General features: G+C 45.0%; 1 protein-coding gene across 1 annotated transcript in view; it reads right to left on the bottom strand.

Annotated features, from left to right (window-relative positions):
- Nucleotides 1-8,599, bottom strand: part of RSRC1 (arginine and serine rich coiled-coil 1) — a 241,903-nt gene extending 233,304 nt beyond the window's left edge. Inside the window, exons 1-2 of the mRNA XM_066621738.1 lie at nt 8,580-8,599; nt 4,873-5,063 (exon numbers count right to left, since the gene is read on the bottom strand). Coding sequence (XP_066477835.1) covers nt 4,873-5,063; nt 8,580-8,582 — 194 coding nt within the window. The 5' untranslated portion in view covers nt 8,583-8,599. The remainder of the gene's footprint in view (nt 1-4,872; nt 5,064-8,579) is intronic.
- Nucleotides 8,600-12,793: the final 4,194 nt, after the last annotated feature.

Raw genomic sequence — 12,793 nt, 5'->3', positions numbered from 1 at the left:
TCCAAGAAATACTTGAATTGTCTAGCACAGTGGTTCTAAAATTGGCGGGTCGTAACCCACCAGTTTGTGTAACACTTCCCCCGTCCCTTTAAGGGGCAGAGGAAGGGGAGGGGGGCAGCAACATGATCCTGGGGATCGTGTCGCTAAGGGGGGCGCTTTGCACTTATTTCAAGAAAGCAGGGTTGCAGCAGGCTGCAGGAGGTGCGGGGAGCCCTGCGCAGCCCTGCACAGTGCTCCCCGAAGCTTGGAATATTCGCTAAAAGCGGGTACAAAGCACTTCCCTTTTGCAGGAGGTGCTTTGCACCCACTTTTAGCAAACGTTCCAAGCCTAGGGGAGCGCTATGCAGAGCTCCCTGCGCCTCCTGCTACAGTCCTGCCTACATAATGTGAGTGCAAAGCAGCCCCCGTTGCCCCTCTTAGCAACACGATCCTGGGGATCACATCGCTGCTCTAGCCTCTCCCCCGCAAGAGCTTACTGAGGGAGTAAAACACCCTCAAAGTTTGAGAACCTCTGGTCTAGCAGACAACTTCATAATTCAAGGCCGAGCAAGGAACAAATTCTGGTCTGCTATTCTGAACTTAAGTCTACCAAGAGGGAAGAATGAATCAAGTGACAGTGGCAGGGACTTTCAGCAATAGCAACCATGTCATCTTGGAATTCTTGATATAAAGGAAAAGGACGACTAAGGATAGTCCGACATATTCTGGATTTTAGGAAAGACAATTTCAATGGGCTCAGAGAACATGTGTTGTATCCATGGCAGGAATTGTCAAATAAAATGGTTCAAGAGGGATGGTATTTTTTGAAAAGTGAGATACTGTCACAAATAGTTCTCATGAGAAGAAAGGTTGGGAGATGCATAAGGGAACCAGTGCAGCTGCACAAAGCTTTCTGAGAAGGAACAATCCACAAGTATAGCTCACACCTGCAGGGTTAAGTCAGGAAAGTTACATAGCAGAATGAGCTTGAGGCCTGTGAGGAATGCCAAAGACAACAAAAACGGGGAGGGGGGGTGTTATATCCAAAGAAGAGGAAGGTGAAGGGAGCAGTAGATCTGTTGCATGGAGAAGATGGGAAAGTGGTAACAGATTATGGAGAAAAGGCAGAGTTGCTCAATTCTTATCGTGCATCTGTTTTCTCCTACAAAGAGAAGGTGGTTCAACCCAATAGTCACACTAATGAAGAAGACCCAGGGGCACAAGACTCAGGAAACAGAGAAGTTAACACCTAGTTATTTTAAATTAATTTAAGTCTCCAGGACCAGATGAATTACATCCCAGGATACTGAAGGAACTGGTGTGTGAAACCATTCTTAGATGTTTTAATGAACCATAAGCTGAACATGAACCAGCATTTTGGTGCAGCTGCAAAAAAAAGTGAATGCATTTCTGGGACACATTAGGAGAAGCACTGTTCCTGAGAAGTAATAATTCCACTCTACACTGCAGTAGCCAGACCTCACTTGGAATATTGCATCTGTTTGGGGCACCACATTTTAAGGAGGATACTGGTAAGCTGGAGTGGGTACAAAGAAGGGCAACTAGGATAGTGATGGTTCTGAAAACCAAGTCCTATGTGGACTGGTTAAAAGAGCTTGGTATAATTAGCCTGGAGAAGAGAAAAGGGAAATACATTGCCATCTTCAACCATCTGAAGGGCTGTCACAGAGAAGGAGGCCTTACGTGGTGGTTCCTGAGGGCAGGACAAAAACCAATGCGTTGAAACTACAGGGAAGTAGATTTAAACTAGACATAAGGAAGAATTTCCTAATTGTAAGAGCTGTCTGGCACTAGAACATTTTTTCTTGTGTGCAGTGGATGGGGTCTCCCTCATTGGAGGTTTTCAATTAGAAGCTAGGTAGACATATATCAGAGTTGCTATAGTTGCCTGTGCTGACCAGAGGGTTTGACCAAATGACCTCCAAAGTCCCTTCCAATTCTAGTATTCTATGAAACAGCAATCACTATAATTTGATTCCAGCATGACCTTGAGATTTCATTTTATCTTAAGAGCCACTGGCTCTATTGCTATGTTGAGGTCAAGACAGAGGTGCAAGCCAAATCCTCAAAGCAAATACTTAGATCTTTCTGGACTCAAATAAGCCAGCTGGTTCTCATCCAGCCTCCAGGGTCTCTCAAGCTTGGTGTTATCTGTCAAGATAGTCATATCTGCACAGTAAGAGAGATATTCATAAAGCTGCATGTCATCTGCATAATCCCACTATGTCCCTTGAGGGGATACATGTAAATATTAAAAACTGGTCCACAGAAACAAATCCTAAGGGATTCTATCTATCAGAACTTCCTGAAGGGAACAATTTTTGCCACTTTAACCTATGATTGACTGCAAAGAAATTAACAGGGTGAAATTCTGTTTTAAGATCCACAAGATCCAGACAGCTCAAGAGCACATTTTTATCTATAATACAGAGCAGGTTGTATATATTCTATCCAAATAATGACCTATATCTCCAAGTGTGTCTAACTTCTTACTTAGAAAGTATAAGTGGAAAACGCACTCTCTAAAGGGGAGGGGCTGGAACTCAGTGGCATGGCACATGCTTTGTATACAGAAAATTCTAGGTTCGGTCCCTAGCATCTCCAAGGAGGACTGGAAAAAAGTATCTCTCTCATATATATAGATATAGATATAGATATATATTCATAGGCATATGAAAACCTTAAAAAATTGGGAGAGGAAAAAAGGTCATACACTGTGTTTGATGTATCTGTGCTTTTTTCTGCTTGTGAGACTCTCCAAAATGCAGTTTCTGAGGAGAAGCAGCATATGGGAATAGCAATGGTTTCCCCTGCTTTGAGACATTAGTGCCTTGGTGACACTAACAACTGTTTCTGCAATCCCCACACTTATCTCAGAGCTATAAGCAGACTTAACAACCAACACATACAACGGAAAGGGACAGATACTGTCATGCCTAACAGGCCTGGAAGCAAAGGGTCAAGATGAATGTAGGAATACAGAGGTGAGTAACCATGAGTACTACTGCTGTCTAGAAACACAACTGAATAATAGCACAGGACTTTGGGAAAAGGGAGCTTCTCCTCCAAGATTTCAGGCAAAGACATTTGCAAGGACTTACTCATGTCTAGCCCACATTTACAAACTAATACAAATCATCTAATGGGCATACTAACATGGAGTGAGCCACAGCTGAATAGGACTGAAAGCAAAAGAGACAGCTAAGGTAAGAATACAGAAGAGAGAGTAGACAGAAGTACAAACCCCTCTAAATGGACAGACAGGCATACAGAAAGCATGCGCACACAGGGCCCAAGGAAAAGTGGGGCAAACCCAGCTGGGAAAAATAGTTGATGCTAGCACTCTCCACCCACAAAGCTGTACTCCTTCATAACTGCATTTTCACCTACATTCCCACTATTCAGTGACTGTGCCACTGATATTGACATCTATGTAATTTCTGTCCACTCCCTAAAAAGTGGAGGTAAAGCACCTTGATTCCACAAGTTGAAGTCACATTGAGAGGTGTACAAGATATTCAAGTAGAAAACTACTCTATTTCAGTCTGCAAAATATTAAATGCAGCTCTCCAAAAATCTGAGAGCTGCATACAAACCCCAAAATTGCAAAAGCCAGAGGCACTTTATAGACAAAGGTTTATTAAAAATCAGCCAGTGCACATGCAAAAAGTTGAAAATCAGTTTGCCAAAGTTCAGAAGTTACATAAATGAACACAGGACAGAATTCACAGTTCACGTTTTCCAAGCCCATTTCTTGATTTAAATGGCTAAATGTCCAAACCAATGAGCCTCCAGCACCAGCACTGGGTGCCATAAACGTGCCATAAAGCACATTTACAGCATTCTGTGAGGAGGGACCACCAGCGCTAGGCCTTCAACCAGACCAGTCCTATCCTCCATGTTGAGCTGAAAAGCCCAACACTGAATCTTTCAACAATCTTTCAACATAGCTGGCACAGACCTGCAAAACCCCACTGCAGGGCCTGAGGCTTTTCTCAGGGAAAGGGGACGAAAGCCTCAGCGGGCCATTGATACTGCCTACAAATACAACCTAATGCTTATTCTTGCATAGATACGGAAAGGGGCCACCCTAAACAAACAGCAAGGAGACAGTTTCTGAATTTTGAAAAGCACTTATCAGTAAACAGAAAGACAAGAGAGCAGTACAAGAAAAATCTTGGAAGAGAGCACCAAATAAGAACGGGGAGATGCCAACTGGGCAAAGATTAGAGCAGCATTTTCAGTCACAGGAATTATCATCTAACCATCAGTTGCATAAATTTGTGAAAATTCCATCAAAATTTATACTACCCTGGAGGGGTGGTGAGGGAACTAAATTCCCAATCCTCTTCTTCCACATGAGGCATCTCACCAGGCACAGCCAAATTCAACCACATATCCTGTAATCAGAACCATCCCTCAGTAGGGCAACTTGGGTAGCCGCCCTGGGCCCTACTCTTTCATGAGCAATGCATAGTCATCACAGGGGAGACCCACACTGTTTTTCTTGGCCCAGACCCACACCCTTCTAGGAACAGCTCTGCCTGTAATCCAATTCATCTGGAGATTTTACAGCACATGTTGCTGCTTCAGCTAAGCAACAAACTATGACAGCCAAGTGAAACAGACCCAAAATGTCATTATAATACTGCACCAATACACAAATCCAGAACCACTTCAACGGCACCACAAATAAAGCCTGACTTTCCTCCGTGCTATTGTCTCTAATATTTTATTTCCAAAAAAAAAAAGTTGATAGAGCAGGATACTCACACATTAGCTCAGTACATGCACCAAAACAAGAATTATGCCACTGGATTAACTATAGGAGCCTCATCTACAAATATATGCAAAATGTGTTTATTAACTTACCTTTTCTCATATGAATGCGAATGAAACTGGAGATCTCGAGATCGTGACCTTGACTTTCTTCCTGATTTCTTACGGCTGTAAGACCTACTATCAGAAGAACTACTTGAAGATGATCTCCTTCTATGTTTCTTTTTCCTTCTGCTTCTGCTCTCTTCTTCAGTGTCTGATGAACGGCGACCCATTGTAACAAGCTAGTTTTTTAAAAAGCAAAAGACACCAAGAGAATAAAGCTCAATCTTAAACATTATCAGCATTCAAGGAATGTACACTAGTGCAAAGTCCATCTCCATTGCACCTTGATATATGGAAACAGATACAACAAGAACATGGAGAAGTGTTTAAGCCATTTCTCCCCAATGTTACATATACACAACAGGGACCAAATGTGTACACCTGTGGGCTGGGCAAAAATGGGCTAAAGAATTAGACTAGAACACAAGCAGCACTTAAAACACAATCTGATCAATTTGTTAGGGTGAAAATCATTTTCTTCTTGGTGCCAGAGAAAAAAATTCTAGACAACTTCTTTGAATGTCAAACACACTGATTTTGCACACCTAACACCCACAAATCATGCAATGCCAAGTCCTGCCAGTCTAAATACCAGATTAAGGACCAGAGGATCAGCATGAATAATCCAATCTATAAACACATGAGGCAAAAGTGCCATTAGATTCTAAGAACAGAAGGTCCTTGGAAGATCCTAGCCAATGCCTCAGTCTACATTAGGAAGACTTTGCAAAAATTGTGGGGAAACTTGGGAAAAGGTGACAGGACACAAAAGTACAATCCTAATCACATTTACAGTACTTGAAAGCAAAGCCTATTAATTTCAGTACAACGAAATATAAATGGTTTAAGTTTGGGAATGTCACGACCCTTGAATGTAGAGACAAGACATTTATTTTTGTTGGGGAGAAAATAAAATGGTTTTTGCCCTGACAAACTGATCCTAGCACTATTGAGTTCCAGGACTTACAACCAAATACTGTAAGTGTGCATAGGACTTCAGCCTCAGGCTACACCTCTTTTAAGGCCTTAATACAAAGGTGGGGGAACTATAGCTCAGTAGCACCTGATATGCTTTATCACTGAAGAAGGCACCAGTTTCAGTTCCTGGCACATCCACACAGTGTGAGGAAAGACCCTTGAGTGAAACCCTAGAGCCTAACATTGTAGACAATATTAAGCTATGTGGACCAACGATCATACTCAGTACAAGGCAGTTTAATATATTTTGTTCATATAAACAGCAGTATGACAAGATTTGAAACTTGGCCTTAGTCTTAAGTCAAAGATTTGTTGAGACATATCTCTTCAGGTTTTGGAATGAGACCCACTTTTTCCCCTTTATGTGATGTTGGCCTTAGTCTTAGTCCAAAGATCTGTTGAGAAAGGTCTCTTCTGGTCTTGGGATGAGACACACTATCCCTCCTCCTTCCCCCCCCCCATGTAATCTTGGCCTAGAACCTGATCCAGCAGTTCCCAAACTGTGAGCCATGGAATCCAGCCAGAGGAGCCACAGAATCCTTACAAAAAAACCACCACCCTATACAACGTATAGGATTGTAGCCCTAAAGGGGAGCCATGGCCAATGGCCCAGTAGGTCAAGTGAGCTGCCAGTCGGAAAAGTTTGGGAACCACTACTCTTATTTCAAAAATCAACTGGGAGAGGTATCTTCAGATCTTGAGATGAAAACTAGTATGCCCTCTCATTTTTCACCCTTTGTTATCTTCTAGGAAACTAGCAGCTGATGTTCCTACAGGAACCAAACCGGAGAGTATTTCTTTGGGCATGCATTCTGCTAAATGGAAAGCAGAGAGATTTCTCTAGGAAGATGTTTGAGTGAGTCAACAACAGGAAAGGTTTCTTTCTCTCCAGAGAGACCTTAACCTACCTCAGTGGTTCCCAAACCTTTTCAACTGGCAGCTCACTTGTCCTACTGGGACATTGGCCACGGCTCCACATTAGGGCTACAATCCTATACCTAGAATGGGGTGGAGAGTTTTTTGCAAGGATTCCACAGCTCCTCTGGCTGGCTTTCACGGCTCCTAGGCAGAGCCATGGCTCAGTTTGGGAACCACTGACCTACCATCATCGAGATTAAGGCCACAAGTCCCCAAGAGATGTTCCTGGTCCTTTTTAAAAGGGACACATAAAAAATGATTTTTTTTTCTACTGGAACCACTGCAGCTCTGCAATGGGAGAAGTCGCACCTGGCAGAATTCTCCCTTCCTGCCTAAAACCAAAGCAGGAGAAGTGACACAACTGATGCATAGGAAATGTGTCGTAGAACACAAGCTGGCAGAGGGTTGTTCCTCCCTGGAGTTGAGAGGAAGTGGTCGTGGGGCACTCAGGTGGGCATCTGAGCTCGCTCAGATTCATACCACTTACTGAGGCCTAAGAAGGGGGAAAGGGTTTTCCACCCTACCAGGCAAGTGAGGGGAGACAAGATGTGAGCCTTGCCTGTCTCTCTTCCCTTATAAGAACATCAGAAGAGCCCTGCTAGATCAGGCCAAAGGCCATCTTGTCCAGCTCCCAGTATCTAACAGTGGCCCACCAAATGCCTCAGGGAGCACACAAGACAACAAGAGACCTGCATCCTGGTGCAGAATGCCCTTGCATCTGGCATTCTGAGGTGGACCATTTCTAAAACCAGGAGATTGCACATACGCATCATGGCTTGTAAACTGTGATGGACTTCATAAATCTGTCTAATCTCCTTTTAAAGGCACCCAGGCCAGATGCCATCACCACATCCTGTGGCAAGGAACTCCACAGACTAATTACATGCTGGGTAAAGAAATCTTTTCTTTTGTCTGTCTTAACTCTCCCGACACTCAATTTTAGTGGATGTCTCCTGGTTCCGGTGTTGTGTGAGAGGAAAACAGAACATCCCCCTATCCACTTTATGCATCCCCTGCATAATTTTGTAAGTCTCAGTCATGTCCGCCCTCAGGCGCCTTTTTTCTTTTCCCTCACCAACACCTGCAAAGGAGGCAGGGGTGGATCCAAGGAGGGGCCATGGGTGTGTGGCCCCACCCAAACTGCCACGCCAGCAGGAACAGCACCTGCCAGGATGGGGAGCTCAAGCACAGCCCAAGCCCAGGTCTACCCGCCCAGCAAACCTTGACTCCAGAGGCCAACCAGGAGCCCAGGTCTACCTGTTTGGAAGATGTGGCTCCATAGGGCAGAGCCAAAATAGGAGCCCAGGTCCACCCATCAGGTAGATCTGGGCTCCAAGCCCAGGAAAGAGTCCACATCTACCCACCCAGTAAACCTGTCAGGTAGATCTGGGTTTCAAGCCCACGCAGGAACCCATGTCTACCTGCCCAGCAAATCTCAGTCACAAAGGCCAGTTCAAACAGGAGCCCAGGTCTACCTGCTTTGAAGGGATGGCTCCAGGGTGCAGTCAGAGTAGGAGCCCAGGTCTACCTGCCCAGCAAACCCTGACCACAGAGGCCATCAGGGAGCCCAGGTCTACCCACGTGGAAGAGGAGGCTCCAGTTGGCAGAGTGGGTGCCCAGGTCTACCTGTAGACCTGGGCTTCATGTCCAGGCAGGAGCCCAGGTCTACCCGCCTTGTTGACCTGGGCTCTGGAGGTAAGGCAGTGCTCATAGCCCCCCCCCCCCGAAAGGCGGTGCCTCTCTATAGTGAGGCACTTCCTTCCCCCCGGAGACCTGGCTTCTAAGGCCCCACGACCAACCATGGCAACCCCCAAGCCACGAAAACGCGAACCGCTTTACCTCCTGAAGACCCCGAGCGCGCCAAATGCCGCCCCGCTAACGAGCTTCCGTAGTTTGAGCTCAGCGCCTTCCTCCTCTACAAGGCAGGCAGACCTTACTAAACGATCCCGGAGCACATCGAGCCCCCGCAGCCAAGCTAAGAGCGCCGATGACATCGATCGAAGAGACCAGTCCTCTGAGCTCCCAGGGTCTACTGATGCACATAGAGTGGCATGATTGTTTTCTCTCTCTCTCTCTCTCTCTCTTTTTTAAATTACTGATAGCATAAGAGCAACACTTAACTCTTGCTCCTTGCGTTGTGTTTAATGTGGGCACACACATCCCTTCCCTTGCTTCATCCCCTGCCTTTTTTCTCCCCCCCCCCACTCCAAATATCACCCCCAGGAAGAAAAAAACACCAGACCAGAATAAATCACACAGCTCTGCCTGCATAAGATGCTCTGTGATTAAAATTGCAATGATTTATCTGCAAATTGCTTTTTTTAAAAAACCTTGCCATTTTTCTTCCCTTGGAAATGATGGGCCTTCTGAGGGTAGGTGCAAATTTGTTTCCCCAGTGGAGACCATGGAGGGGTGTGATGGTTGCAGGAGGGGAGGGAGAAAAAAGAATCAGTAGAAAATTTATCTTTTTTCATTGGAGCCAAGAGCAATTAAAGAAGCTCACTCTCTCCTGGAACTGAGGTTCCAAGGGCTTTTATTTTATTTTTTTTCTTCCTCCTAGCTAAGAAAACCTTTTTTTTTCTTCTTTATGGGCGAGGGGCTTTTGTCTGGGAGAGTAAAGTAGCCGCCGTTTGATTTGCTCTGGGTGGCTTCTGGGTGGTGGGTCAAGAAGAATAGGCCAGGGGAAGGGAGGGGGGTCCTCAAACTGCCCTGAGCGGCAGAGTTACGCTTATTCCTAGGGAGCTGCAATGCAGTTCAACAGGCCGGTGCAGGTCTCGTTTTTCGAGGGAATGTTGGATATACTGTGCCCTTGCAAAGAGAAAAGTTTATTCACATTAGACATTTGTATTTGTGTGTGTGTGTGTGTGTGTGTGTGTGTGTGTGTTGATTATCTAGTGCTTGTGTTGTGCATCTATGAGCCCAAACCTATGCATGTCTACTCAGAAGTAAGCCCCATTATAGTCCATGGGGCTTACTCTCTGGTAAGTGTGGATAGGATTGCAGCTTATATCTATCGTGATATATCTATATCGATTTATATCTATATCTATAGATTGATGCAGCGATATCTATATCTATCACTATATCAATATCTCTTTATATCTATATATCTATCATATATTATATAGAATCTATCTATACTATCTCTCTCTATATATATCTATATATAGATAATCTATCTATACCTATATAGATAACTATATCTCTCTATATAGAGAGAAATATAGATCTATATAAATATCTATATCTGTATCTCTCTATATATATGCCTACCTTTTCTTCCAAGTTTAAATTAATTCAAGGGAGCAGATCTTTTTCCAGACTTCCCTCCGATCCAGAGTAGGCAGAGTTGCTGGCCTGCTCAGCCGGGCGAGAGATGTGGCCAATACATACCGTAATACATACTGCAGAACTACTACTTCGGACATACCGAGTATTGTGTGGGTCATTTTTTTTCCACCTCTTGCCTTAGGTCTTTCCCCCTCCTGATTTTTGCTGTGCGCTCATCTTAGGGATGCCTCGGCGATGGAAGCGCTGAACGCGCTTGAAATTATAGGCAACTGAGGCTGCGAGCCTCTCCACGCTTTCCTGGGAGTAAAGCCCATTGACTCTGATGGGATGTACTTCTGAATAGACATGCGTGGGCTCGAGCTCGGAAAGAGACCTGACCATTGCAGTATTTGTACAAGCACAGCCTGGCTCCACGTTCAATGGACAACTTGAGCTGTTGTTTTTCCCCTAAAACTCCACTGTATGTTTCTTCCCGAGCTGCAGATAAATAGCAAAGATCCCAGGTTTTGCCTGAACTGGACCCACATTCCCTATTTTGGTGAAATCTGGGGTTGTGCGTGTGTTTCTTTTTCCCATTGACGTGTATAAACCGGAATCGACGTGGGGATGCAAGAAACTGGAATGAAACTGAGTTGAGTCAATGCGGGGGGGGGGGGAGGAACCCTACATAAGTAATTGAGAAACCATTGGTCACCGAGAGTTCAGTAATTGAGGTCGTGAACTGAAAAGTGCCATTGAATTCAATGGCTCCTATTTCCAAGTGTTTGAGGTTCGCGTTCCCTCTGAGAATTCGCTCTGCGAACCTTTTCCTTCCTACTTTTGTGCATCAGAATAATTCTTTGGGTTTTGTTTTTTTAAACTGTTCAAAAAAAATCACTTCCTCCCAGTTGCCAGGACACGAAGGTCAGTTTTCCCTCGCTTTACTGTAGTCCAATATTTTCGTGTTTCAGGATTGTCCATCGGAATACCTAGAAGCTAAAACGTTAAATAGAGAACGAAGACGATTCTCCGGTGGTTTGTTATTGTTTCACTGCGCACGATTTAGGCTACAATCCTAGCCACACTTTCCTGGGAGTAAACCCCATTGACTCTAATGGGACCTGCTTCTGAGTAAACATGCATAGGATTGGGCTCTCAGGCTACAACGCTATCCACACTTTCCTGGGAGTAAACCCCATTGACTTTAATGGGACCTGCTTATGAGTAAACATGCATAGGATTGGGCTCTCAGGCTACAACCCTATCCACACTTTCCTGGGCGTAACCCCCATTGACTCAAATGGGACCTGCTTCTGAGTAGTTATGCATAGGCTTGGGCTCTCAGGCTACAACCACACTTTCCTGGGAGTTAGCCCCATTTACTCTAATGGGACTTTCTTCTTTGTAGACAGGCATAGGCTTGGGCTGTCAAATATTCAGCTTCTGCCTTCTTTGTGTCAAGTTCAAATATCGAACGAGCCCCCTTTTCTCTAAAATCTGCTTTGGAAAAAAAAGTGATGAATGTTTAAACAATTAACTATACAGGCGAGAGCTAAACCATTTTGAATAGCCAAGGTGTTAATTCTCCGCATCTGGAGTCTCCTGTCGGGTTTCAACGTGTGGATTGAAAGAGATGATTAACCAACAGGGACGAAAACGAAAGACGGATTCGCAAGGAATGTCCTAACGCGGGTTTAAATGTTACTTCCATTTGAGACAAAAACATGAAAAGATGATGAAATGTTAAGGGCACTGTGTTGGAAGAGGTTAGTAATTTTGACTCGAGAGTAAGTTCCACCTAGTTCCATTAAACTTCCTCTCCAGGCAAGGGTGACTAGGAGTTACTGCCCATAAGTGCTTGTAGTTCCAGGGGCCTTACTCCCAAGCAACTGTGGACGTGGATTGCCATCTAAGAGAGGGGCTGCTGCCCTGCTGGTGAGGAAGGAACTGTCCACATTTTCTCAGACTGTCTCGATGACAGTCCTGGCGTCTGTAACCAGAGCTCTCTTCATCACACCCGTTTCCTACGCCCTGGAAAACGCACAGGACTGTACAGGGTTTTCCCCATCTCCAGTTGATGCTAATCTACAAATTGCTTTCGACCTCCCGGTGCATTTTCAACAGAGCAGCCAAATTCTTTCTCCAAACCCGGGAAATCTCGGGCTGTTTGGGATTTTGGCCGGCCCAGAGCCCGATCCTCTACATTTCTACGCAGAAATAAGTCCCATTATAGTCAATGGGGCTTACGCCCTAGTCAGTGTGAGTAGATTGCAACCCGAGTCTCTTAAGAGAAATCTGCCCGTCCCCCGTCCCCAGCAGCGCCTTTGACCAGCCTGAACTTTGTTCTAATGGAGCAGGCAGCGGGGGGGGGGGGGAATGTAGTCAATTACAAGCACATTTCCTCGGAAATAGACCAAACTGAAATCAATGCGAGGATAGAAGTGGTTGTTGAGACTAGGATGGGGCAAAAGCCTGGAGGAGAGGGTAAAAAAAAAATTAAGGAACCAGAGGATGCTAATAGATTGACATCCCCCCCTCCCAAATAAGTCCGAACAGTAAACTGACCAGGGACGATGCTAAAAGATTCACCTCCCCCCATGGGTCTGAACAGTAAACTGTTCAGGCGACGAGGCTAATAGATTCATCTCCCCCCCCTCCAAAAAAAAAACAGTAAACTGACGATGCTAATAGATTCGCCTTCCCCCCTCCCCTCTAAATAGGTCTGAACAGTAAGGAAGGAAGT

Source organism: Tiliqua scincoides, chromosome 3 (genome assembly GCF_035046505.1).
Source record: "Tiliqua scincoides isolate rTilSci1 chromosome 3, rTilSci1.hap2, whole genome shotgun sequence".
Taxonomy (NCBI): domain Eukaryota; kingdom Metazoa; phylum Chordata; class Lepidosauria; order Squamata; family Scincidae; genus Tiliqua; species Tiliqua scincoides.
Note: the sequence above shows the minus strand (reverse complement) of the source record. Positions and strands in the feature narration are given on the sequence as shown.